This window comes from Corvus moneduloides, chromosome 7 (assembly GCF_009650955.1).
Source record: "Corvus moneduloides isolate bCorMon1 chromosome 7, bCorMon1.pri, whole genome shotgun sequence".
NCBI lineage: Eukaryota > Metazoa > Chordata > Aves > Passeriformes > Corvidae > Corvus > Corvus moneduloides.
The window spans coordinates 35,683,214-35,710,741 of NC_045482.1; the positions used below are offsets into that span (position 1 = coordinate 35,683,214).

Genomic DNA, 27,528 nt, shown 5'->3' on the forward strand with positions numbered 1-27,528 from the left:
TCTTTATCCCTCTGTAACCAAAGGGGAGATCTTCCTGAAATAAATCATCACTCTCAATATTATGTTGCAGGACACCCACAGGTGCAGGGTAGAAGATGGTCTAATAAAACACACAGCTAAGCACAGAATTATTATTAATAATCAGATAAAGAAAATATTATTAATTTTTAAAATAAGTTTTTTAATGCAAACCAAATAAGGATGTTCCTGGCAGCATAGACATAAAATGAGAATTGTATTTTGTAAAGAGACAAAACAAACATGCAAACACACAAAAGATTTTATTTGGTGTCAGTCTGCATCAAAAGGAAAAGTAAATTTTTTCCAATATTTCTAGATCAGTGAGAAATGCCTCCAAGAACTTGAGTCCACTGGCCATGGCACACGTGTGCCAAGGCATGGTGCGAGTGTCAATAAAGACTTGAACCTCAGTGTCTTCTTCTTTAAGTGTTATCACAACTGGGTTTCTGGGCTTTTCCATTTGTTTTCACTCTTACCTATACCTTTATATTTCCCTTCCCCCCCATCTCAGATTGTAAAAGTATTCCCCCTAGATACATTGTCAGGGAGTGTTTTCTGAAAATTTTTGGGTTTGACAAATTAGTGTTTTCCAAGAGAAAGGCTTTCTCTGAAACTGCTTGCCAAAACCTAATTAAAACTTGTGTTCCAAGGGATAAGTAGCCTTTAAAAAAACCTGGTTTGTGTAGCTTCTCTTGGCTTCTTATGTACTTGCAAGTTTTAAATGTGAAATGACAATGTATGTTTTAGTGGGTTTGATTTTTAAGCATGTAGATTGGGTCGGTGCTGCACCACAGCGAATTCTCCTGGAAAAGGAGAGCAGTTCCCATGTGCTTTGAAATGCTACAGCTATGCAACCGGGCCTGGAAGTGCTATTTTAAACACTCATATCAGCAGAGCTTGCTGTAGGAGATAATATGTCACAAAAGGGAGTACGACATCTAGTTTCACCTAGAAGATAAACCTTGAGTAGATATGCAGGGAGAAACAAGACTGTCGGGTTGTCCTTGAAAAGAATGGCCTATATTAATGAAGAAATGTACTCCAGGGCATATGCTACTTGGGATATTTAATTTCATCCTCAAACCTGTTTGATCCGCTATGAAGAATATAGTAGAGAAATGGTAGTAGTGTGGAGTCTCACACACATCATGATTTCAGGATGGGCACCTCAGTGCTTTATTTCAGAAAGGTCACAGCCTCAGAAATTCATGTCTGAAAAACAGAGAAGTTTCCCCGGCACTATTAATGCAAACATCCCACGTTCAAGCATGGCACCGTGCCTGTCCCAAACAGCCCTTCTCGATGAGCACCAGAGCCAATTACCCCTCGCTTTCCTGTCACACTCAAAGCCCCTTGCGGAACCATATTCTGCTGACAGAATTACAAGATAATTACAGCTAGGTGTTTTGTATTCACTTAAGTTAATCTCCCACTTTTATTTTTCATTGTTGCTTTCATCAGTGAGGAGGCACTTCAGTTGTTGTCAGGTGGATTGTTTTTCAGTCGCTCGCCGCGCTGCTCTTCTTCATACTTGCAAGGGTGCTTCTGCCTCCCTGACAGACGCACAAAGAAAAATACTTCTATGATCTAAAATGAAATATGTGTTTCTTTTTCAGGTCTAGATGTTGATGGAATATACAGAGTTAGCGGCAATCTGGCAACAATACAGAAGTTACGATTTGTTGTCAATCAGGGTAAGTGATTCCTCCACCCTGGTAATGTTTTGTTTAGTACTTAACTGTCTCAGATGACAGTATTTCAGAATCTGCTATACATTAGTGGCATAGAATGATGAGCCCTGTTTTAGAAAAGAGAGGAAAGGGAAGGCAGAAAGATATTGCACAGAGGGAAATGTCAGCTAGGAGAGAGGAAAAAGAGCAGAGTAAGCAGAGGAAAATAGTAGTTAAACTTGAGATGAGAAACAAACAACAAACAAATCTAAAAATACGAGAGGAAATGGAGACGTGAAATAAGGTGGCAAAAAGCAAAGCATATGTAGAAACCAAGGAATCAAAGTGAGGGGGAAAGAAAAAGATTAAAAGAAAAAATAGCAGATTGTTTGGATGTTGAAAGTTAAACAAAACCAAAAGTAGAACAGGGATCCAAAGGAAACCAGCGAAAGAGAACAAGGTGCTGAAAAGAACTTAAAAGGAAGTACTAAAAGGGGAGTACTTGCTCTGCCAAAGTCAGTGGAAGATTTACCACTGATCTTGAAAACACAAAGATTTGACCCCAGAAAATGAAAGAGGAAAGATGAATATTTTGGGGACCTGCTAACCAGAATTAGAACCATCCTGTATATATTTACTGAACATATTTCCACAGATTCTGTGTATAATGAACATATTTCCAAAAATACAATAGCATGCTTTTCACTGATGTGGCCTAAAGAAATCTAACATTGATCAGTAGATCCTGTTACAGGTGTGGAAGCTGATATCGGGAACTGATAAGGATGAATGACAAGTACATTCATCTCCAAATATTTTAGTACTCTTACCAAAGAATAACTCTCCCCCCACTTAAAAGTTTAGCAAATATAATTGATGATAGCAAACCTCTTGATATTACTTAACAAGAAAATAAGATCAAGTTTCTCAGAAATTAGGGAAAATACCAAATCTTAAATTTCATTAAAATCTTTCTACACTTTTGAATGAAACAAGTATAAATGTGAAGCTGCTGCAACATTTTGTCCTACTTTTTACGACCTTTTTATAAGTTACCTGCAGACTATTACCAGAACTGCTAAATATTGTGTATTCTGTGTGGAGGTGATAGCTGCTGCAGAACAACTTCCTCAATTAGCTTGGTACTATACATAAACTAAGACTTTTGACTCAAATATTCTCATGAAATTGAGAGATAGGAGAGATGTAAAAATATTCCCGCCTTCAAGCCTCCATTTACATCTCTAGGGAAAGTTTCAGGGGATCAGTAGGTGTTTGCCACCTCCTCAGCTGCTCCAGATCAGTCTTCTTCGGCTGAAACTGGAGGGTGAACTCTGGTTTATGAGGAATCAGAATTTATGCCAGCAAGACTGAATAAATCATCATTTACCAATCAACCTCACGGTTTTGATTCATTACTTAGGTTCTCTTAAATTTATAGTTGTTGGGTATTTGTGTGTCGATAATGAAGCCTGCCTTGGCTTTCAAATGACTGTAAGCTGTATTTTGTTTGGAGACACACAGGCAAAAATGGGATTTTCTATCCTTCTTCATTGCCCAGGCTCTTTGCTCAGGAAAAAACTGTGCCATAAAAATAATGGTCCTGTCTATCATGTCTCGTGGCATCCAAAGGTTAACATACTTGAGGTTAACATTACTGCTCAAGTTTTCACCTAAAACAGATGGGCTGATACTGTAAAGCTAGACAGAAGTCTAAGCTGGCTTTTTGCAGCAGAGAGGGACCAGACACCTCTTTCTTCTGGTTTATACTACTGTGAAAAATGAAAATATAACGGTGGAGTTAATAGTACATTAAAGCCACTCTGGCACCGTTTACTTAGGACATGTGCAAAAAATCTGCCTCCTGAGTGACCAAAGGAAATTCAAAGAAAACTAATGCCCCTGAAGAACTGTCATCATCTTATCAGTTATGATAATCAGTGTTTCTTATGTTAGTCTTTATTGATACAATGAGTGCATTCATGCATCTCGATGGAGGGATTTTCGATGGGCGCTGATAATATCTATCCAAACTCCCTTTACACGTCCTTTAAAATCCTGTCTATAAAAAGTTTCTATCCAGGTCTGTACTTAGGTTTTCCTCAGGTAAATGTATGTAGAAATGCTAAAGTTCAGCTCCTGTAAACCCTAATGCCACTTGGCAGTCCCGAGGGGTGACCCCAACACCACGTGAGGGAAATGGGAGAGCTGAGCATTGCAGACCCCAAAGAATAATCCAGTAATTTTTAATCATAACATTCAAGAAGGAATACAGACACAAAGGATAGCCAGCCACTGTCTGAATTGTTTAAATAACATCACTTTTCTGTGCTAAGTAGGAACCTGCAGGCAGGAAAGAGCCCACCGAGTCATGATGTACCTGAAAAATTCTGTGGGGAGATGGGGGAAACAGGATTTATTTATTTATTGTGTGCTTGAGAGGGCATTCTCCACCCAGTGTGTCCCAGAGCCTCGTGTTTCCTGTCAATTAGGTGCAGCAGTTCCAGATGGCTTCATGAAGGAAAAAGTTACCAGGAACACTACTGCGTGCTCCCAGCCTGCTTTTTTCCCAGCCTCGGAGCTCTGCAGTGGGATGATGGTTAATAACTCCCTCTCCACACATTCTTATCCCTCAGTAGTTATTGTGACCTCCTCAGGTCAATCCCTGCACCTTCATTTTTCAGTAGTTAACAGTGGGAAAGGAGTATTTATACATATGATTTTGCCATAGCGACTTTTTTTTTTTTTTTAATTTAGTTTAATTTAATTATAAATGCAAACAAATGTTCTGACAAAGCCTATTTGCATTGCAGAGATTGACTGCAATCAGTTCTTCTACTGGCCAAATACTCATTGGGCTCTTTCTTCCTGCTTGCTTTGCCATTGTGCTACACCTACATTTAGAGGATATAAATAATATGTATCACATTGAAAATTAAAGATCATAGAAGGCACTCTAGGCTGGCTGCCATATCAAAGTATTTTTTATTAGAATAATCATTAATTAGAATATAGCAAAGCTTTATTTGGCTCCTTTTCCTATACTGTTCATGTCATCTGCAGCATTAAAAATGAAATGAGAGAACTGGTGAATATGAAAGGGAAAGAAACTAACAGTCGACAGATTTATCATTAAAGAAGAAATAAGAACAGTAAAAATATAAAAAGACTCTTGAAATTCCAGATTTTTAGGGATGAAGAGGGGTTTGCAATTTAAGAAAACCAGCCTGGTATCTTTTTAAATTCTCTGAATGTATTTTGTGTTTCATTCTCATTTCTCGAGGTAGGCAGCTCCTGAAGAGGCTTTTGGCCTTGCCAACATGAGCAACAGCAGAACAAACTACCTTATTTACTTTATCCCTCTCACAGAGTTTTCTTTTTCTATAAAAGTCTATTGATATCACACCTTTTTTGCTTCTGTGCAACAGGATTATCTTTTATCTATGATTTATTTTCCCATTAAGAGCTGAAAAGATCAGTTGATCATAAGAAGACTGGGCTATAACATCTCTCAGCACTTTCGGAACTCTAAGTCATCATTTTTCAAATCACTGAATCAAGGCAGTAGAAGCTGCTTGTACCAAACTGACATCAGGAAATTCGTACTTTTCTTAGTCTATAAGCACTGAAAAATTTGAGGTTAGAAACTAAGCTACCAGGAAGTCGATATTTTTGGCTGAGAACCTACAGTAAAGGCTTCTATAATAGCTGGAGACATTAGACAGCACTATCTATTCCTCTTATGATTTCCATATAATTGGTTAAGTCTAGGAGTTGAAATGTTAAAAAAAAAGACAAAAACCCAAATAGAAACAGACAAGGTACTTGGAGGAGTTCTGCTCCTTTAAGCAAGGATTTTTAAGCAAGGTCTAGTGTCAAATCCTTTACATGTATTTAAAAGGATATTCTTTTAATTCACACCTGTAGGAAAAGGGATAAAATAACGTTTATGGGACTGTTAAACCATGTAAAGTGTGCTGGCAGTTCCAGGGTATGAGGTGCTACTGAAAAGATCCCTTGTTCTGGCCAAAAGCCCCAGGGAGAGTCTGACATGAGCCCCAGGCGGGGCTGCTCAGAGTCACTAAGGCACCACTACATGAACCTGAGGACAGGGGAGAGGTGCCTTTCAATAACAAAACACGGCAGCACTGAGGCAAAAAGTGCCTGAGAAGAAAAACAAGAAAAAGGGAAGACCTTTCATCCATTAGGGTGTTTGTGAGTAAGAGTGAATTATTTCTTCTTTGGTTGAGGCCATTATGCTGATTACAGAATCCCAGAATGGTTGGGTGGGAAGAGACCTTAGAGCTCATCTCTTTCCAACCCCTTGCCACAGGGAGGGACTCCTTTAGCTAGGCCAGGGTGCTCCAAGCCCTGTCCAACCTGTGTACAGGGTGTGGGACACACACTGATGTAATGGGGTGAGGACCTTCTTTGTGCTAAGCCAGGGCTCTTGTCCTGCTTCCACACATGTCTCCCATCAAACCTCAATTAGCTCCATGCTGAAGACCAGGGATACCTGGGTGAGGAACTGGAACCTGCCCTTTTTGTGTCTCCTGTGCTAATCTGCTCTATAGCTGGAAAGGCATTCGCTTTCTATGGCTGTCAATCAAGCAATTATCACGAGTTCTAAATTAACTGAAAAAAAAAAAAATGGAGCTATAAAGAGTTCATAACACACTGCTGAAACACTAGGATTCTATCCCAACGCATGCATGTTCAGGGAAACTAACCATAGAAATACAGATTTCAATACTTATTGGTTCATTCAGCAAGTGTTGGCTCATGCATAATACAAGAGAGTTCCTAATTGTCTTTATATCCAAAGCTTTGTTTGCAAAATGCTGGGTGTTTGCTGTGCAGATGACCTTTGTGTCCCGTTATTTCATTTGGAATACCTTGTGTGTTAACTGCAAAGCACCACAGACTGTCCAAAGGTCAATGACTGCGTTTTTACAGCTCTGTTACTACACTTATGTGCCAAAGCAGGGGCAAGTATTGGAATTTTTACCAAGGCTAAGTATTATGTTATTGCAGAGAGGTGTGTTTCTTGTGGAACATGGGAAAGGACAGCCAAAGATATCCAAATACTACTCGTTTGAGGAGGGAAAAAAGTTAATTTAATCTTATCCTTCCATTACCTCGCAGTAACAAAAAACCCATTTGGGCAAAAAAAAGGATTAAAAATATTTCTGTTGTTTCTTTTATGACAATATAGCAGGATATGATTCAGCTTAAGGAAAAAATTAAGAGCAAAGTTTGAACCAGAAATACGTGAACTGATTGTGAATATTTATTAACTAAATAATTTAATAATAAAGAAAATGCCTACTTGATTAATTGTTACAGAGTAAAAATTACAATAAAACTGTCTTGATCAGTGCTTTGCAGAAGCACCATTACTGTCTGTGCAGTTGTTTAACAAGGATTTAATTGGAAAGATAAGTGAATGCACATTTAAAAGTATTGTTAATTTGCTTTATAATCACCCCATCCTTCACAGTATTGACAGCACCAGGCACAAACCCCTTTCTCTTTTACAAGTATTATTTTCCATATGTGCACAATAAATTCTGAAGCAGTAATTGGAAATTTTATGGATTTCAACATACCTAGTGTTTTGAGTTTATAGGTACCATATCCCTTCTCTAAAGGTTGTTCACTGGTGGCATTTTAGGTAAAATCACTGCTTTTTTATTACCCATAGGCTTTTTTGGGGGTTGTGGTGTGGTAGTTTGTTGGATTTTTGAGTTTGCTTTTCTTATTTTGTTTTGCTTTCTTTCCTAAGAAACATCTAATTCCAATTTACTTTTCCTTTCCATTTGAAATATCAACAAAATCTTCGCTTCAACATTATTTTTGATTTAATAAACTACAGTAATCTTCAATATGTTTATATTCCATCTGCACTTATATTTATTGTTCTAAAATGGCTCAGATTAATCTAATTGACAAGTAAGAGCCCAGACCATATGAGCAGCTAAGGATGACACCTTTAACCAGCAGGATTCTTCAACCTAAATGACACGTTCTTTATCAATGAACCGGGAGAGAAGAGGAACAAATATTGGGAATTTTTTTTTTTTTTTTTTTTTTTTTTTTTTTTTTTTTTTTTAATATTGCTGATTCTATGAGCTTGCTGGGACCATATGTCTGTGTGAGCTGGGCTATCAGGAAGTGGAGTGGTTTCCCGGCTGGCTCTGCCTCAGCGGGCACAGCCCATGGAGCTGACATGAGACTGGAGCTGCCTTTGAAACAGAGCCTCCAGGTCAACACAAATGGGCTGGGTGGTTATGAAGGAAGCATTTAGGAGGGGGAGAAGAGAGGGAGGAAGGAGCTGGGTGAAAAAAAGAAAGAGAAGCATCTTCTTTTCACAGCTTTATTTCTTTAAAAAGAGAAAAAAACCCCAAAAAACTGGGGGGCAACAAAAACCAGGACTGATTAAAGAGAAAATAAAAAACCCCACCCAAACCAACACAGCAACAAAAAAAACCCACCCCAAACCAACAAAACTTCCCATGCAAAAATGCCCAGATCTTTCATTAACCCAATATACCCATTTCAAAGGCAGGTAGGGGCTCTGATCCTCCCCCTAACAAAGGATCTGTGGGCACAGGAGAGCAGGTTCTCTCTCAGCTGCCAACTCTCAGAGAGCACCTACAAACATGGAGGTCCAAGAGGATTGTCATGGGCTTTATTCTAAAATTGCAGCACGGATCACTGGATAAAAGGGGCGAAATAGAGAGGGAAGGTTCTCTCTTGCAGCCACTTTCCTTTTTGTTTGCTGGCCCCTAATTTCTTGTGTGCATACCTAGACAAGATTCCCCTTTATATCTGGCCATCTCACACATTTTTAGATGTTTTAGGTCATTGATTGTATTTTTCAGGTATATAAGAGTATCCATAAAAACACATGAACGTGCCTTGGTCAGGATTTAACCTTAGAGCCACCCTCCAGCCTTGGTGACACTCCCTGTGTGATCAAGCACAGCCCAGGCAGCAAAGTCTTCCTCACGTCTGCCAGCAGCTGTTCATGTGACCAATCTCGCTGAGAACCCAGTAAGAGTGATCCAAAGTTCACGATGGAAATACCAGGCTCAAACTGGGTTACTTGCTAGCTGAGAACCAAAATGTCTTGAAAGCCTTGAGTCAAAAATAGTTTTTTTTCTTTCTTTTTCACACTTCCCAGGCAAGCACAGAAAATAAAATGGACTGAAGCAATTTTCAAAAATAATTATAAAACAGCTTGCTTCTGGGTTAAGACCTGCATATGCCAAGCTGTAGCCAAGAATTTCATTTTTTTAAATTTTTTTTTTCCAAGCTTTAAAACTCTGACAACAGAATACTTTAATTGAGCCCACAGTAGTTGGTGAATCAATTAATATGTGCATGTTACTCATGTGAGTTCTTCTTTTCCTCTGTGTCTGTTTTAAGCTACAGAAAATTTATTATTATTATTCAAAGGAAAGTATGTTTTCCATGTCTTCCTCTTCTCTTTCCAGAGGGGAGGGGGGGAAGATATGGTACTTCCAAAAGTGACCTGTACATCTAAGTCAGGTGACAAAATCTAATGGAAATACTAATTTTTGCAATGAATACTTCAAATTATTTTGTAAATGATGTACAATAATGTATAATAAAAATGGATAGAGATTGAACGTTAATGTATTTCCAATATAACTATTTTGTGTTCAGTGTGAAGATAAAAAGCAGACAGAAAAATATTCAGAATTCTAAGTCTTAGTTGCCCAATCTGTAGCTCTGTAAAATTTCTCTTACGAGTGTCATTGTCATGTTTTTCTTTTCATGTGCTGAATAAGTCAGTGGAATGGGGCAGCAGAGGCAGCAGGCAGGGTTAGTGCGGTCAGCCACAAACATACCATGGATTTTATGGCATGTATTGTATGATGAAGCATTTAAAACATGCCTTTTATTCCTCTTCTACCCACAGCACTATTTGCGTTACAATAGCGTCTTGCTTAGTAACACTTCGAGAAGTTGAAGAGCTTCTTGATAACCCCTCAAGGAGTGTTATTTAGTTGCTGAGAAGGACGGGAGGTTTGCATGCTGCACTGAGGGATTGCCTTTTTTTTGGGGGATGCTCATTGTTGTCATGGGTGACTCTTTGTTTGGGCTTGTTCTGATAGTAACGCTACGGGAAATGCCATTCCACAGAGCTCCAATAAAGCAAGAAAAGGAAATAAATCATTGAGTTGTTTGGTAAAAGTATTAACAGGACAGCTTTCTACCTGTGATTTTTAGGATGATGGGCTTGTTTCCTGAACGTGGGGGTTGCCAGGCTCATTTACAGATAAACTTTACCAAATGTCAAAGGTATTTTGCATGGGATATTTGTGCTTTGAGGAGACGGATATCCTGGAGAACTAATCTGCACAGCTCCTACTTATAGTTGGTCATGCTCAACGTCTTATAAGACTGTGGTGTGGCCTAATATTTGGGGTGGTTTCCTCCCCTGTGGTAAATAGCTGTGGTTTGTGTGTAAAAGTAGCTGACAAATACGAGCTTGCAATGGGCCTGCAACAAAAAGGGTGATGTTGTATATGGCTGTACACTGCATAATATTCTGCAGAGTGCCATGGGATGAGAAGTTGCTGCACCAGGGAATTTGGCTTTATCATGGTATTTGTGGTGCTCTCTGTGTTGAGAACTGGGGAAACCATAAATGCTGCTGTAGGGACAGCTGTTGTGGGTAGCAAATGATGTTTTGGTTGGAGGAGACTTTGGTAATGCATTTAAGTGTTGAACTCCATCGGTTAAGAGTGGTGGGAGCCAAACTGGAAAACACTCAATTGTAAAAAATCTGGTAGGGGAAAAAAAAAAAAAAAAAAAAAAAGGAAAATGAGACAATCTAAAGTATCACTTTAGTGATAATTGGAAACTTTCATGAGGAAACCTGTGTTCTTATATAGATTGTCTCATTTGTGCTTACATATTTCCTAGAAATACATTACTGCTGAAAATAAGCACTGTTACTAAGAAATTTTCAAGTCACTCATAGAATCCCTTTTTATGGATTTAGAATTGAATATTCCTGCCTTTTTTCTTTTTTCTTTCTTTTTTTTTTTTTTTTGGTGTTATTGTGTAAAAATTCAGTGGAATTTATTGCATGAGCAAATTATCAGAGTCCTGGAAAGCATCTTCCCTTAATACATTCTTGGGGCATTTTGGTGTTGATTCAGTTACTTAATCACTGTTATTTAGTGCCACTTGAGAGGATGCTGAGTGTCAGAGTGACTCTCAGAAGGCTGTTGGGTCTCCAGGAGAGTTGTGCTCTTGGAGACCGAGTGCTAGAAGCTGGGTGAGGTGTCTTAAAGCATTTAAGAAGCATTAGATGCCTGTATTTAGGGAAATTACTAATTTTGCTTGACTACATCATTGGCTTTTTCACTTTAAAGAAATAAAATCCCATCATATATAAGTGCATGAGAATATTGCATACATATTTGGTGGGAAAGCCTTTTCATATAAAGGAGCTTTGAGAAATAGTGATATAGAAAAGTGCCACAAACTATTGTCCTGAACTAACACACACCATATATGCAAATGGAAAGAAAGCAACATTGTCTTCACCTTCTCTTCCAAGCCCCAATTTACACTTTAGATTTATTATTTTGGGGATTATTAAACATATTAATTTAAACACTTGGAGAGGTAGTCACACTGTATTTTAATTTCAAAGTTATGCATGATACCAGAGTCTTAAAAGTGAGAATGTAGCACAGCTCTCACTTGGGTTTTCAGCTCTCATCCGAATGTTAACACCATTCAGCCTGTACCACGCCTGTTGTCAGTACAAGTAACAGGGATTGTTCAGATCTCTCGAGATCAAAGGTCCCATTTCCCAACTCTACTGTAACAATCCGAGCCTAATCAAAGCTCTTCACATGGACAAACACCTCGGGGTGAGTTGGGAGAGTGATGCCTTTTGAAATCATCCTATGAATACACGGCTCTAATTTCAACGCATTGTCTCTTCTTTGTGTAATTGCTATTTCTACAACATAGCATGGTCAAATTTCGAAATAATCAGGATATGGACAGTTGAACATAGTGGACTAAATATTTTATACTATTTTTTGCCTTCTACTTCAGAGTCAGTGTCCAATGTGCTAGTTTATATTCCTTTTCTGTGTCCCTGTTGCACACTTTTCCCCCTACTACCAGCCGACATAACGTGGGAGACTTGGCTCATCCATGGCTTGCACCCTGGGCTGACACTGGGACACATATGGGCAGAAGATATTTTGGGGTGGCAGTAGCCCGGAGTTAGGTTATGCCAAAATCCTGACATAAACCTCAGCAGAATCTAAGTACGGCATTCCTCACCTCTCCCTAGCTAAAGGTGATAATAAAAGGCATCTTTAACCTGAATTTTGCAGGTTTGCAATGATGTTACCAGAATTTGCCATAGTTGTGTTCATCACACTTTTAAATCCCATGATTTATAAAGACTGAATTGGGTAGAATATTATAAAGTGGAGGGAAAAAAAAATTATCTTGCAAGAGAATAAGATGGAGTGTCTTGCTGGATCTGTACTTCTTGTAGTACACCAGAGATATCTCCTTTTTTTGGTTTCTTTTTTACTTTTTTCTTTTTTTCTTCTTTTTAGTTTTTTTTTTTTCCTTTTCCCGGTGTAATCAGATAATTAAAAAACAAACAAACAAGGATTTCAAAACACATTCCCACCAACCAACATTATGTGCTTATGATGCAGAAGATTGAGAATGACTTAATTAAGTAGATAGCAGCAGTGAAGAGAAGATGGATGGGAGGAGGAAGAGATTATTTGCCCTTCGTGGAACTTCTTTTGGCTGGCGTCGGGTGCCTTTCTAGAGACAGCGCTTTGATGGACAAGGAAAATCCAGGAGGAAAATGGCAAGAAGGTTATATCACTGCAGAGCTGAGAGCTGTTCCTTTCTGTAAGGAAAGTTAGCTGCTTGCTCAGTGTTTTGTTCAAGGATAATGTTGACATCAGCTGAGGAGATGGGATAACGAGTTTCAAATAAAGAGGAAACCAGTACACAGCATCTGAATAAATTTAGGTGGAGCTGCATGATGCCAGATTTGAGATCTGTATGGGTGGGATGGGATGGAATTGATCCTATCTAGAAAACAAGGTACACTTGGGAGGGGAAAGTGGAGTTGTGAAACTGTGAGGACATCTGGGCTGAAGGGTGATAACAAAAAGACACCCAAACAGCTAAAAGAGCAATACTGAGGACTTCTGGTATCATCAGCTGAATTTGAGGAAAGAAACTTTTGTTTTTCTCTGCTTAGTGCTTTGCATATATGAAGATGCAACAGCAACTTAGAGATACGTATTTTTCAATCAGAGCCACATGATAAAGCATCCAAACATAATGCAAATAATTGCAAACTGATGTATCCAGCATTTTTTTTTTTTTTAAAAGAATAAATAATTTAGCTTTACACATGGGCAATCCTTGCTAAAAATTGCAAATCAGAAGTCTTCTGTTTGAATGTATTTTATTTTGTTAATGGATTCGCTCATATGAAAGGCATCTAATTGTATAATGTATTATTAGTCATTTTCTTTGGCATGCTATTAACTTTAAATAATTCTAATATTTAACATTTTATAACATGCACAACAAAGTTCTATCTCCAGCAGAAGCAAAAAACATGCATTAATAATAAAATTTTCATAGCTCTTTCTACTGTGTATGTTGTGATACATATTTGAGCAGAAACATTGAAAATTGAAGCGTAAAGCAACAAAGCCTGTTAGCATTTAAAGAATATATGTTGTAATATGCTGTGGTCCTGTAAATACAAGAGCAGGGATATAATTCAGTACAATTAAGTTATTTTAAGATTGAGTCAGATATAAAGTGTGATAGGATATAACTAAGTGCATCTACTCGATGTCTGCTCAGTGATGGCTGGGCTGGAGCGTATAAAATGGTGATTAATGCCCGCTAATGGAAGTGGTCTCCACCACAAGTTGTGAGCACTGGGGTTGTGGCTGGCTACAAAAACCACACACAGCAACACTGATAATCTCCAGTAAATCCCCAAGTTTTCCTGTGCTGGAAATAAGATGACAGGTCACATTAGGAATTTTATCCTTATGGTGTATTTATTTTTTTTCCCTTTTGTTTTAGTAGGTCAGATCTTGTTCCCGTGTGTTGTGGAAGTATTATGGGAATGAGCAGTGTCTAAGCTGCTTAACAAATGCACACTTTCCCCACACCAATCTGTTTTCTGGGGACAGCCAGGCTAGTGCTGTACAGCATCCTCTCGGTTGGGTGCTATTAATGTTAATAAAATGCACTTAGCACTTAACATCTCGGGATCTCAAAAGAGCTTGCAAAGCAGCATCATTATCTTTACATTATGGGTACGGAAAATGAAGGATAGGGAGAGTAAAAGATTTGCCCAAGTTTCCATGGTAAATCAGTGACAGAGCCAGGAGCAGAGCCAAAATCTGCTGATTTATAGTCAGTCTCCTATGTAGTGTGCTGTGCCATTTCACCAAACTCCATTTGCCAAGTCCCTACTGTGTACAGAGACTGCGGATAAGGCTGCAGTCACCCTCTGAAATGTGGATTTGGGGCTCTGGATAATGCAAAGCCAAATTAGGTCTTCAAATGCGGGTCTCCCCTGTGATGCTTCTCCAAGTGCAGTGCCACCTGTGTCACAGACAGCAGGGCAAAGATGCATGAATAATTGAAATTCCTTTGTGCTGGGGCTGCAGAGTAAAGGGACCCAGTCCTTGAGGACCCCCAGGTACGTTTTACATGGGAATGAGGTCCTGGTTTGCATTCCTGTGGTTGCACGGATGTGTTGCCACGCACCGTGTTTGGCATGACTAAGCCTCGTGGAGCTGTGTGCATTTTGTGAGTATTTTGCAGTCAGTTTTGGAAATGACTCCATCCAGATAATATATGAGCAGATATGTATGTTGAAGGGCTTGTGCTAACATCTCTGTGAGATACCAAAATATTTCTAGCTATGTTTGGTAAGTAGGAAAATGAGGAGCTGAGTAACATGCCTATGGAAGTTTGTGATGATTCAGGGATGCAAACCGAGTCTCTTCGTTTCAAACCCTCAAGCCCTAGCCCCAGGGTCACCCTCTTTTTCACCTCCCTTAGGAGGCACAATATGAATCAAAAGCTGAAAAGAGCCAGCTGTCTTCCAGCCAGCCTGGATCACAGGAATGAGCCAAGGGATGGGTTTGGTCATTGTGCTCAGCCCTTGTAGGTGAGAATCCTTCTTCCAGTAGAGAAACAGCCCCGCAATTCCCCCTCACACGTTTATGCCTCTGTTTACAGTAATTGTATCAGTTGTAAATTATAATGTCAGGAGCTCATTTCTTCAGTGTGTTTGCATGTGTGTACCTGTGTTTGAAGGGACTGCCCTCGAAGAGCAGAGGTGTATAGTAAACAAGGCAACAAGGAATTATTAATGCTAGAGGAAGAGGAAAATGCAATCCCAGCTCTCTGATCACCTTCCTGGTATTTCTGCAGGGACACATCCTACCTGCTGAGAAGCTCTGGCTGAGCTGGAGTCCTCTAAATTTCAGATTAAACATAATCCCAGGCACTGAGCTGCCCACAAGGGAGTCTTTTCCCTCTGCTGAGCCCCCATGCTGGCCTGCACTGGTCAGTCCTACCCATGCTACAGGCAAGCATTTATCCTTAGCTTTCCTTCTTCCTGCTGGCTCACTGGTTTTATCCACCTCTGGTCCACCTTGGCCAAGTCTGAATCCACTGGGGTGCTTCCTGCAGTTACCACAGGATTGTGGAATATCCCGAGTTGGAAGGGACCCACAAGAATCATCGACTCTAACTTCTGACTCTGCAGCTCACTGTAAAGGTGCTGCAATTCAGGCATCTACTTAATTTCTTCCCACTACTTTACTGAGAATTTGGGGTCTTGACTGTGTAGATGAAGCCACATCATGCCATGATTTGATAGCAATACGTGTTGATGGCTGTTTGTTCTCTTAGAGGCACTCTGGCTGCAGGCTTGGTGAATAGGTGTGTGTGTGTCTGAACTCAGCTTGGCGGTTCACAGCTCCACAAATGCATCTGTGTCTGCATACAGCTTGTTGGGTTTGGGTTGTTTTTTTCCCACCTTGTGTGTAAATAAGCCCTAAAAATCTGAGTTATTCTTTCTCTCTCATCCTGGTGAGTGATATCAGAGTGCTTTCAAAGACTTCAGGTTTGCAGTGAAGCCCATACTGCTGTGTGATTTTGTGTGTCTGTGCTGTTGAAAATGAAGAATTTAGGTAGGGCTTTGTATGAAAAAAGCTAATGCAAGGTGGACTTTATTATAAATCCCTATGCATTTCAAAGTCTCAGTTGGAAGAGAATGCAAGATAGCAAGAACCACAAACACGGGTTGGATTATTTCTTGTTAAGCAAATGTAATACTGTGAAAGATTGACAGCACGGGAAACTGGAGTCCTCCATTTATCCACACTTCATTGCTAATATCTGGCTTCAACAGCAGATTGTAACCATAGAAAGGCTATAGACTCTGGGTGAAATGGCACTCCCTTTTGGATCCAGTTTTATAAAAGAAAACAATTATTCACAGAATGCGTGTCTTTATTCTTTACTGCACATTTCAAAGTCCCCATGAATACTCATTTGCATGTGACAGCTAATGCTGCATCTTGTATTGGCCAGTAAGAGGCATGATTGCACTAAATTGGAAGCAGCAGGCACAGGTTTTCTTTTAAGAATGGGGGTGGGGGTAGCCATCCACTCGTACTGTTCTCAAGTCTTCAGTCAAAACAGTTTTAGAACAGTTGTAAGTCTAGTTACTGGGATAATAAATCCCAAATTAACTGAATATGCAGATTTCACTTCCATTAGGTTACACTCTTTATCTTTTGTTAACAACCCCAACTTTTAAAAGCAGTTGAGAAGTGGGGAATTGAAAATACCGAACTGGTACTTTAGGAGTCAGAAATGAGGACGGAAGCATGCCCCAAAACTGTTGTTGTTATTATTTCTTTTTCTCCCCCTCTTTTTTCTTAGATAACCTAGATAAATACATTTATTCACCCTGCATAATTTTTTCCAAATGATCTTGTTATGTGACTGACACACAGGATAGCAGAACCCCAGCAATGCAGAGAGGCCGCTGCCAGCATTGCTTACAACAAAATTCCTTGTACACAGCAGTCGCAGAAAACATTTATTTGGTAGCACATTTCTTTTTCCTTTAGAAATTCACACAGCTTCAACTCAGGAGCACAGGGAGATAGTGAGATAAATACTCCTATGGCTCCTGTGTAATCTCTTTGAAAATTATCTGGCATATAATGGGGACAAAAGCAGCTCCTTGAAAACTACCCGAAACTCACTCTTTTCTTAAATGTAATCTCCCAGCATAATCAGAGAGCAGAGCAACTAGCTGCTTATAGGAGTGAGGAGATTAAGGAAAACACCTTGGAAAGATTTAGTACAGAAAACAGTGTATTGTGACCATTCCTTTCCAAAAAGTTAAAATTGAAAGTTGTTTTTTTCTTTTTTTTTTTTATTCCCCTCCTATTTCCTGACAGCTCAAGGCTGTCACACTTTTCGTTAGAAAGCCCTAAAATGCCACAGGAATTGTAGCTAGAACATCAGAAAGTTATCATGCATGCAGTTTAACAACGAGATTACCTACAGCACATTTTTTTTCCCAGCAAGAAAACTACGTAAAATCATTGCATTCCAAGAAACAGACAGGACTTACTTTGTAAGATGGATTTCAAAAGATCTGCAGGCTTCTGTTCCTTATAAAACTATGCCAAAGACTATTTAAGTGGCCAGTAATATAAACATTATGCTACTAACACTGAACAGTTTATCACATAAATATAATTGTCTTCTTTTAGAAGAATAATAAAAGCCGAATCCATATGTTACACATTATTTAAAATTGTTTTCTGCAAGATGTATTAATCCCAGCGAAGAAGCAATTCTTCTGCTATAGAAGTAGAACAGCAGTTTTATTTTATTACATTGTCATTGTTTAATTTGTTTGTTCCCGGTAGTAGTTTCACAGATTTTTATGAACTGTTACTTTTATGGAAAGTCAAGTTACAAATGATGGACGCTGTTTGCTTGCAGGAACAGAAAGGTCATGAAGGTAGATAATGTATTCATTTATTTATTTACTTTCTGTACTCCACCTTTTTTTTTTTTTTTTTTTTTTTTTTTAATCCCTCAATTCTTAGCAGAAGCTAAAATAACTTGTGGTTTTTAGACCCAGGAGGCACATATTTTGATATTGCTCCTCAGAAACACTGTTAGCTCTGCAGTCTATTCAAATTTGGGAGTAGAATTTAAAGCTCGGATAAACAACGTTTGGTAGCAATGGCTGTGCAGAGCTTACAGTTTAGAGAAATGTGATCTTGCAGCTAAATGTCATTTTGCCTATTTGTTTTTATGAATTTGAGCTGAACGCTGGAGTAAAAACTTGTTTGCTAAAAAACCCAGTTCCACTCAGGACTAAATTATTTTTCATTGATTAAAAAATAACTATTTTTTTTCTAGGTAGTGTAAGGCTTAATTTAGAATACTTCTGTTCTAGAATTTAAAATTATTAACTGTCATGTGCAAACCTGAACTCTAGATTACTCAGTGTAGTCTAATGACAAGATGAGACTTTAAATAACTTTGAGACAAAAAGCAGCTCTCGAAAATTGACTGTTTAAATGCAACACGGAAAAAGGGCTTAAGCTGCTGAAATATTTTGGGCATATTCACATCTGTAAATGAGGCTGAAATATCTGGCCTATTTAAACAGGAACAAGTCTAAAAATATTTTCTTTAAAAAAATTAATTATATCAGCCTCACCAATAAAACAGTCTTTGTAAGGCACCTAACAAAGTAAATGTAAGAGAAAATACATAATGCCAAACGTTTGAATTATTACAATTATAATACAAATCAAAATCAAAGTAGAAGAAAAATATTAAAAATCATTAATATGCCTTTTTGTTTCACGGTTAACTCATTGTTATCAAATATGCAAAATACAAGAGAGGCTTTTTGACCTCAGAAAGTTAATGATTGGTTGTAAGAGCTGAAAGAAATTTCACTGTGCTAGAAAATGCACACTGTCTGCCTGCTTTTAACCAGAGTCTTCCTCAGCTGGAATACCACCAAGTTCCTTATTTGCTGTCCATATCCCAGTAGGAAGTACAGTGCCATGGCTTGTTCAAATCACGGTCAGATCCTACCAACAGTTATTCTCAGAATTTTATTTCATTTTTTTTAATGGGTTGTGGTTTGAACACTGCTTTTGACTGAAGTTAGTCACCAGCAAAGCTCAGTCTCCTGTTTTCTCTGTGCTACATCACTTTTAATCAGCCCAGTTTAGGTTAAAATATTTTACCCATGGAAAACAAATAACCAAATTCCAGTTTTTTCCTTTTTTCCTCTGTTAATCTTGGTATACTTTCTTCAAGCTGCATAATGTGATATGCATTAATACATATATATTTGTCTAGACAAATCTGTGTTTAAATAGATGCTAACTCTGGATATTGGAGGCTTAACGTTGTCTCTCTTCATGGGCTCTGGTGTCAGTTCTTCTCTTTGTTTCTCCATTTCTTGCTGCACCTTTTGTCTGCATTAACTGCTTCGATCACAAACTTTTTCCTCACTCTCACTGTGGGCTTTTATAATGCCTGGCACAATGGGGTATGGATCTGATTAGGGCATCCTGTCACTCCTGTGGTTATAATAATCCAGATGGTGATACCACCACCGATAGTATAATAATAGTAATAATAATAAACTACCACCACCAACAGAAACCAATAATAATTATCATCATGCTATTTTTTCTATGAGCATTCACAGCCCTGACTGTAAAATCTTCCCCTTCCAAACTCTCAGTAAAAGTTTTAATCAAGGAAGTTTTAAGGATGAATTTATTTATTTAGATTTTTCATATTAAGAGAAAAATCGCATTTGTCAGCTGCAGTTTTAGAACTAACAATATGAGTTTCAACATGGCCACGAAAAATCTAACTCATTGTTTCACATTATCATATATATTGGCGTAGACATATATGTGTGAGGTTTCTTGTTTGTTTTGGGTTTTTTGCTGTCAAGGAAATTACAGCAACACATTTTTATTTCCTTTGTCTGTGTGACAGAGTGGGATACACTCGGGTTAAATGTTGAACTCCATTTTATATTATAAATACATTTTAGATTAGGACATATTTTTTGCATATGTAAGCAAGATTATTAGGAGATGTTCTGGTCACTCTTCAGCCTGAGAATAGTTGTTGACACTTCATTAAAGAATATCTGGGATATTTTTAACCCAGATTGGTTCAGTGACCCAGTTTCTGGCTCGTGTAGGTGCAATTCAGGGGACAGTGATGCACAGCCCAGCGAGTCAAAATGAGTGGGTAGGGCTGGGTGAGGGCTTTTTTAACAGGCATTGAGCACCATCAGCAGCAACTTGTCCATCAACGTGCTGAAACCACCCAAACTGCCCGAGACTGCTAAATGGAATTGTCTCCTTGTTAACCATCCCATTCCTGAGGAATAAACAGACCCTACACGGGAACTGGGAAGGAAACCACAGTGGTGGAGGAGCACAGGGAGAAAATAATATGGGCTGGAGCTGGAAAGAGTCTGTGTAGAAGGACTTTCCATCATTAGGTGTACGAAAACCATTTTTGGGGTGAGAAAGCAGGAAGGCGCTGCCTGGTTGGGTACTCCATGAAGCCAGGGAGGAAGAGGAGCTGAGCAGGGCACGGGAGTACCCAGAAGATTTTGTAAATAATCCCAGCTCTGCTGCTTCTGGAGAGTGAAACAGTGGGGACATTCCTCTGCTAAGCTTGTATTTCAGTCCTGTCAGCCAGGTCTCCTTGGGGAAGCCACCACGGAGCCAAGGCTCGTGTCCGGGAGCATCCCAGGAGAGCTGGGGGAGGTCGGGTTGGGGAAGAGCCAAAACTCCAGAGGAATGGTGTGACAGGAGGAATGGGAATGGGAGGGCATCACCGAGATCACGATTTGGAAAATGAATAAACTTGGCCCAGATTCATCTCGCTTCAAGCCCCAGCCCCAGATCTCCTCCCAGCAGGCGGGTGCAGAGCAGAAGAAGCTGGGTCCAAGAGTACCCACTGGTAAAAAGGAGTGTGCTATATTTGAAACCTCTTCTGCCTCTGCCAGGTCCACTGGTGTGCTCCGCTCAGGAAGGGAAAAAGCATATTTCACATGCACACTGTTGATTTACTCTCAGAGGGCCAGAGTTCAGACTTTATTCTAGTCAGATACCGAAACTTTGGATATTTCTCTTAATTTTGTGAACCCTTAATAGCTTTCAAAATGGACTTCTTATTTCCTAAGAACAAAGTTTCTCAGGATATTCTCTGTACCTTCTTAGGCTGGCAGGACATACCGTGAGAAATATCATTCTCGTATTAATTTGATATTTTCGCTTTAAAGCAGATTCTGTGAGTGGGAGAGGGAAGGTGGAATTTAGATACTTCAGAATTATTTGGCACCACATCTATTTATGCCACAAATAGATAATATTTCAGTGAAATCACTGAGATTTGACTTTTTTGAAATGCTCTTGCCCGTCTTTATTGGCTCTATTTAGAAATAACCCACTGGCTTTAAAACAGATGTGATCCTCTGTGCTTCTGAGCTTCTCAAACTGTGTTAAAGTCCTTGCACAGAAGGCTCTGGATATCACCAAAGCTGCCCAGCATCTGGCAGGACCAATTCTTAGTTCTTTGTGACAGGCAACTCTACTGGCAGTGACAGTGAAGGGGTCCCCCCTCTCCTAAATTATCGTATCCATAGAGGGAAAGGGTTGAGGTCGACAGATGGGATGGGAAGGACTTCCGCACACACACCTCACAGCTCTCACACACCTACCACATGTAGGTAGTCTGTCATACATGTCCTTATGTAATTCCCAAAGGCAGGACCCCCAATAAAATAAAATTGCAGGAAGTGTTTAGTATGAAGGAAAAACATCAGCAATGATAGAAGTGTGGGGCTCTGGGTTTGTTTTTTTTTTTTTTGTTTGTTTGCTTTGGGTAATTTTTTTTTAATTTTTTATAGCTTCATAAATATCTGTTCCCAAGGAAAATAATTCCCAAAGGCAAAATGGTAAGGAAGCTGATTCATTTGTCATGGTGTCAAGTTTGTTCCTGAACGGAAGGATTTCCCATGTACTTAGCAAGTGAGAGAAGTCTGATTAAGGCTAAGAATCTCCTGCTTAATTAAGCTTCTCTACACCCCTTGAGGGCAAGCACTGTCTTCATTTTACATATAGGTAAACTACACCACAGAGAGGTAAGAGGCAATTCCTTTTCCCGGAGCAGAGCAAGCCAGCAAAGGACAAGGCATCTCAGCAGGTTGCGGAGGAAATCCTCCCCTCCTTCAGCTTTGTGGTGTCAGTGCCTTCTAATGTACATGTTAGACCTGCAAATGCCCATCCCTGCCAGTGCTCAGGGCCAGCTTAGGGCAACCTGGTCTAGTGGAAGGTGTCCTGCCTGTGGCAGGGGGTTGGAGCGAGATGATTTTTAAGGCCCCTTCAAACTCAAATCATTCTGGGATTATGATTCTCTGATAGTCACCTTTAAATTTTGGGTGCATGGTGGCTGTAGGTGACATGACCATGTCTGGGTCAGGATGATGCACTGGCAGGCAGGGAATTTGGATTTGGATCCCACCTGTTTGGTGCCCTTCTCCCGGCTGCTTCCAGAGCTCACTGCAATCTGCTTTGATCATAAGCGAGCAATTGGGACTGCTCAAGCTGCCAGTGGTGGAGTGGGGCGGGTATCCCCAAATCACCTTTTCTCACTCCAGAAGAAATCTTAGTTTCTTCCAATAGAATTAACAACTCCAAGGGTATCCTTGATGCTCTCACACTTTAAAGCTCTGCTGAGGTGTAGGTTGTGTGTTTACTTACTCCCCTGCTTAGTCTAACCTTAGCTACTACACAGAAATAAATTGTAATAGAAAATCTGCATAATATTGTATTGAAACAGTGATAAAATTATTGGAAGTATTTGACATTATCTTCTTTTTTTCTTTGCTACCAATATTTTTTGTCTTTTTACAGACTGCACTAATTATTTTCCCATATAATCCTGTGCCATCAAATAGACTAACACATGAGCCGTTCCTCTCTCTCAGTCTTTTCATACTTTCTTTTCTATGACTCACATCAGCGACAGCAGTTAAGTAAATCAAAGTTTTTAAGACTCGGGGAAAAATTGTCATATGCTACACACAAAACCAGCTACTGTATTTCAAAGTTTTGGTTGAAGTAACAATATCAAAGGATCTCTGTCATATGGGAATCTTTTTCTCTCACATTCCTGCACTATATACTATTAAAAGGCTTTAGTAAGTGAAGCAAAGTAAACCCAAAGTGCCAGTTTACTACTGGCGGGGAAAAAAAAAGCAAAGTAGCAGCAGACACAAACCAGAACCAAATGAACCCTTCCTGTGGATATGCCTCGTGCATGTGTGACTGTGCCTGTGCTTTGCTTTCTCTTCTTCCTTTCCAACAACAGTCTTGAAAAAGCAAAATGTATTAGAGAATTTCTGCTCTAATTATTTTGAAGTTCTCTGATCAGCTCCCTATATTAGCAAAAGAAAACATTTCAGACCTTTCTTACCAGTTGATTCAGGCTGTTTCTTTTTCTACCATTTACAGGGTATGCTTTAAAGTGGAGTAAAAGTATTGCTGTTTATCTTTTTGCATAAATTTCAGAGGAAGAAAGTCTTTGGATTTGCTCTGCAGGATCAGACATTTTAATTTGGGGGGAGCAGAGGATGAGTAATTTAAATTACTTTTTTTTTTCCCCTCCATCCAGAAGAAAATGCTCCTTCACAAATGGCCTTTGCTTTTCTCTTTAGTCAATAAATCACAGGAGGCCCCAACCTAGTAAACCTGCCTTGGACTAATGCTTTATAAGCACTTTAGAGTAGTAATTAATCAGCATGCCACTCTTCAGCACAGAGCATAAGTAATAGGGAGCGAGACAGGTAACATTTTCTACAACCAGCCCTGGCAGAGCAGTGCCCTGCAAACCCTCCTTGCACAGAGGCATCTTCCTGGGGTTTGATTTTCGATCAGAAAGTGCAGCACGACAGAAGCCTGGCCCTGGTGGCCACTTCTCCTCCCACTCCCCGTTGTCTTTTCAGGGGGTGTTTGATTGCAGCATCCCCTGCAGTGATGGGGGTTTGCTCTGCTCCTCTCTTCTGCAGGAACACACATGTGAAACTTTGAAGGATATACATATATTGTTTTATTCCTTCACAAATACAAATTATCTATGCTTGATTGAGATATTCTTCCTTGGTGTAGTGAACTTTTACCTATATTAGGAAAGAGCAGGAATGCTTGAGAGTAATTGCTCCCCAAAGTAAGTAAATTTAGCCTTTAATTATATCCCTTCCCTTTGTTTATTTGATATTTGTGTGTTTACTTTCTTGGTTGTAAACAGACTACTTAAGCAGTGAACTGCAGAGGGAAAATGCAAATATTCATGGAATAAGGTGCTGGAAAAGGAGTATATGTTTTATGCCATACACTGGCCTCAGTCAATAGGAATATTATCACCTTTTGGTATGTTTTCAGTGAAATTGCACCTTTTACCAATATCTGGTTTGATTTAGTACTGGAAGAGGAATGCAAAGCTTTTAGGTTTCAGCTATTCTTTACAGTATATTTTTCTGATGAAACAATACAAAGAAAGTAGCCCTTGACAAGTCACATTTTTCCACACAGTGATCTCTTGTTAGAGACCTGTGAGACTGCTATAATTTCCTTCCCATTACTTCCAATGAATTCCATGCACGTGAAACAGAAAATGGATAGTGGAGCCCGAGATCCTGCACTACCCCACTGTGTAGGTACCCAGAGGAGGATGGAGACTTACCCTGGGATTCCTTACATTGCTCCTCTGCTATACATTAGTTTTAATCTTCCGCTGAGCAAAATACAGGCTTTTGGAGCAAAAATAATGAGAGTTAGCCCTTTGGAGGCTTTATGGTATGGGTCAGATTTACCTTTCAGTATCTTGATGTAAAACATTGAGATCAGAGGAGTTACACCAATGTAAAACAGGTGTGCATATGCACATACACGGAAAGAGAGCTGTGTATTTCCTTTCTTTTAAAAAATATATGTAATTCAGACCTTAACCTCTATCAAAATAAACCTTTGTTGATGTTATATTGCTGCTTTCATCAGAGCTTTTATTAGCAGTGTCTCATCAACTAATGGTGAAGAAGATCACTAGTAACCAACCTTAATTTTTGCCCAAAACAACTCCTTAGTCAGCCCATGCAAATATGATATCCAAGAACTGCAACTTCACAACAAACTTCTCTTCTGCTTAAAAATATGTGAGCATCCACAATACACTCATCCATTTCATGCAGATCACATGCACAGTTTTAGCTCTGACCTAGAATGAATTAGCTTCTATTCCCAAAGCTATATATACAGTGTTAAGTTATCTGGGGTTAATTTGCTGGAAAAAGGATTAGAAGCGAGTTAAGTTTGTGTGTCTCTGAGAAATGAAGATTTCGTCTCGGTTGTTTATATGTAGGCATCGAAAGAAATCTGGAAGCAACAGGGTATGTGGAGGAAGAGGGAAAGGGTTACAGCCTCGAGTTTCCCGAGAAGCACAGCTTGCAGTTCTGCTGCGGAGAAGGTTTCTCCATCTGGCAAGCCTCCTGGGATGCCAGACTGGAGCAACCAGTTTGCAGGAGCTGCACGGGGGGACACCTTCCCCGGCCGTCCATCACCGCAGCCAGCACCATACTGGTGCCAGTGCTCCTGCTTCCACCCATCAGCCTCCCACCAGTCTGCTCCGGGGTGTGAACTGGGAGCACAGAGGGGCGTGTGTGCAGAGGTGGTGGTTGTCAAATCGCTTGGAAACACAGGGATACACCCTCGGTGTGCTCCAAGTAGTGTGGGTCAGTGTGTGAACGAGCCTGAGGAAAAACATGGGAGAATTAAAGCAACTGTCAGAGCAACAAAGGGAGTTCCTTGGGCTTCTTCTTACACAGGCTAAAATTAGGGTATAGCAAATAAAATAAGGCATTTTTTTGTCTTTTAGTGAAACATTCCTAAACTGTGCAAAATACGGAGATGGCAGTTGCTGTGAATGTAGAGTTGCAAGCCTTTTCCCCCCACTCCCCAAATAGAATTTCCAGTGACATTTCGCAATAAAGGAATATGCTGAAAACCAGTTGTGCTTCAAGAAAGGGATTGCTGTAGAAATCTCAGCTCTCTGTTGAGGAGTTGCCTGCCATACCTGGAGATGAAATTCTACCACACTGTGTAAAATAGCCTCACTTTCTGCCCAAATTGCAAAGGAACCTTAACTATAGCATTTCTGATAATGCTTCCATAACGTGTGTGTGTGTGTGTGTGTGTGTGTGTTCTCTGAGGCATTCATTTGGCTGGCACATTGGAAAATGGTTAACACAGTGAATGTGGGGTGTCATTTTTGTAGTGGAGAATGTGTGCCAGAAGAATTCAACTGTAACCACTAAATATTTGCTTAAAAATAATTTTAACCATCTGGACTCCTTTTTTTCTTATTATTCTTATTCTTCTTTTGAGGTGGGGTGAGAAGGGAGTATTTTAATAGGAATGATTTGTGGTTACAAAATGAATTTGGTTAATTTGGTTACCACCCCCATTTATATGATGACTACAAATAGTCCCTAACATCTGAAGTTTTAAAGAACCAGCAGATTTTTCTCTCTTGAGCTTCAGAAGCTGGAAACGAACTTACAAAGGACAATAAATTGTTCTTGATGGAATAAATAGTTTGTGGGGTTGCTATTGTTCCTCTTGACAATACACTAACATGTGCTAATAGAGGAAGAATTGAAGAGCTTGCGTAGTACAGGCTCTTCTGCCAGGCGAAATTTTTCCACTTTGGAGCAGGAATCAGGTTCCCTAGCTCACAGGGCAGGGAAAATGTGGGGCTGGGATGCCTGGGAGCCAGCACCTGCTGCTCATCCTGGTGCTGGGAGAGCTTTGGGGTCCTTCCACAGCAGAACCAGCTTTGGGGGAAACTCAGAGTAACCTGTAAACCTGTTCCTAGACAAGTCTGATCAGAGTTTGTTACAGAGATGGGATAACTGCCATAATTTTTCCCTGGCTAGAATGAGGATGCTTGCTAAAAGCAGGGTTGGAACAAGAGTTTTCATGACTCCCATACTTACAGGGATTTTTTGTGTGTCTTACTTAAGAACACACACCTTGTTTTTAAATATTCAGAGTTCAGTAACAGATTTTTTGGTTCTGAATCCAGTTAAATATAGTTAAATATAGGCAGTAGTTGTACAAGTTTCTATGTTCTCTGTGCCTTGCCTTAGCATATTAAATGAATGTTTTATGGAGCCTACTATAAATACATCTGTTAAAAGATTTTTATCATACTTTGAAATGCCTGAGATTTAACTGCTACCTTTGTGCACTAATGATATACTAGTGAATGTGCACAGGAGATAAAATAAACCCAGAGAAATAGGGAAACTTGCATGTAGTGCTCTTGTTTTAGTAGCTCTCAGAGCTACTTTTCCTCTGTTCTCTCATACGCTGCAGCACTGGCTTCATCCAACTCATGGTACATTAGGAACAATTTAGTATCATTTCATTTAAAATATGCAAGCTTTATATTGAGAGTAAATGTGTAGCCACAAGGTAAAATTAAAGAAAAATATATTAGTCTCATCATTAAAAAAAGCCTTTAAAGTTTCCATTATCCATTATGCCAGGTAGCAAATATCTTCTCAATGTAACTCCAGACATTAAATCTGTCAAGAGGCATGCAG

General features: G+C 39.5%; 1 protein-coding gene across 3 annotated transcripts in view; it reads left to right on the plus strand.

Annotated features, from left to right (window-relative positions):
* Positions 1-27,528, plus strand: part of ARHGAP15 (Rho GTPase activating protein 15) — a 320,969-nt gene that overhangs the window by 214,493 nt on the left and 78,948 nt on the right. For all 3 annotated transcript variants that reach the window (XM_032114884.1, XM_032114883.1, XM_032114882.1), the window contains one exon: positions 1,638-1,715. In XM_032114884.1, coding sequence (XP_031970775.1) covers positions 1,638-1,715 — 78 coding nt within the window. The remainder of the gene's footprint in view (positions 1-1,637; positions 1,716-27,528) is intronic.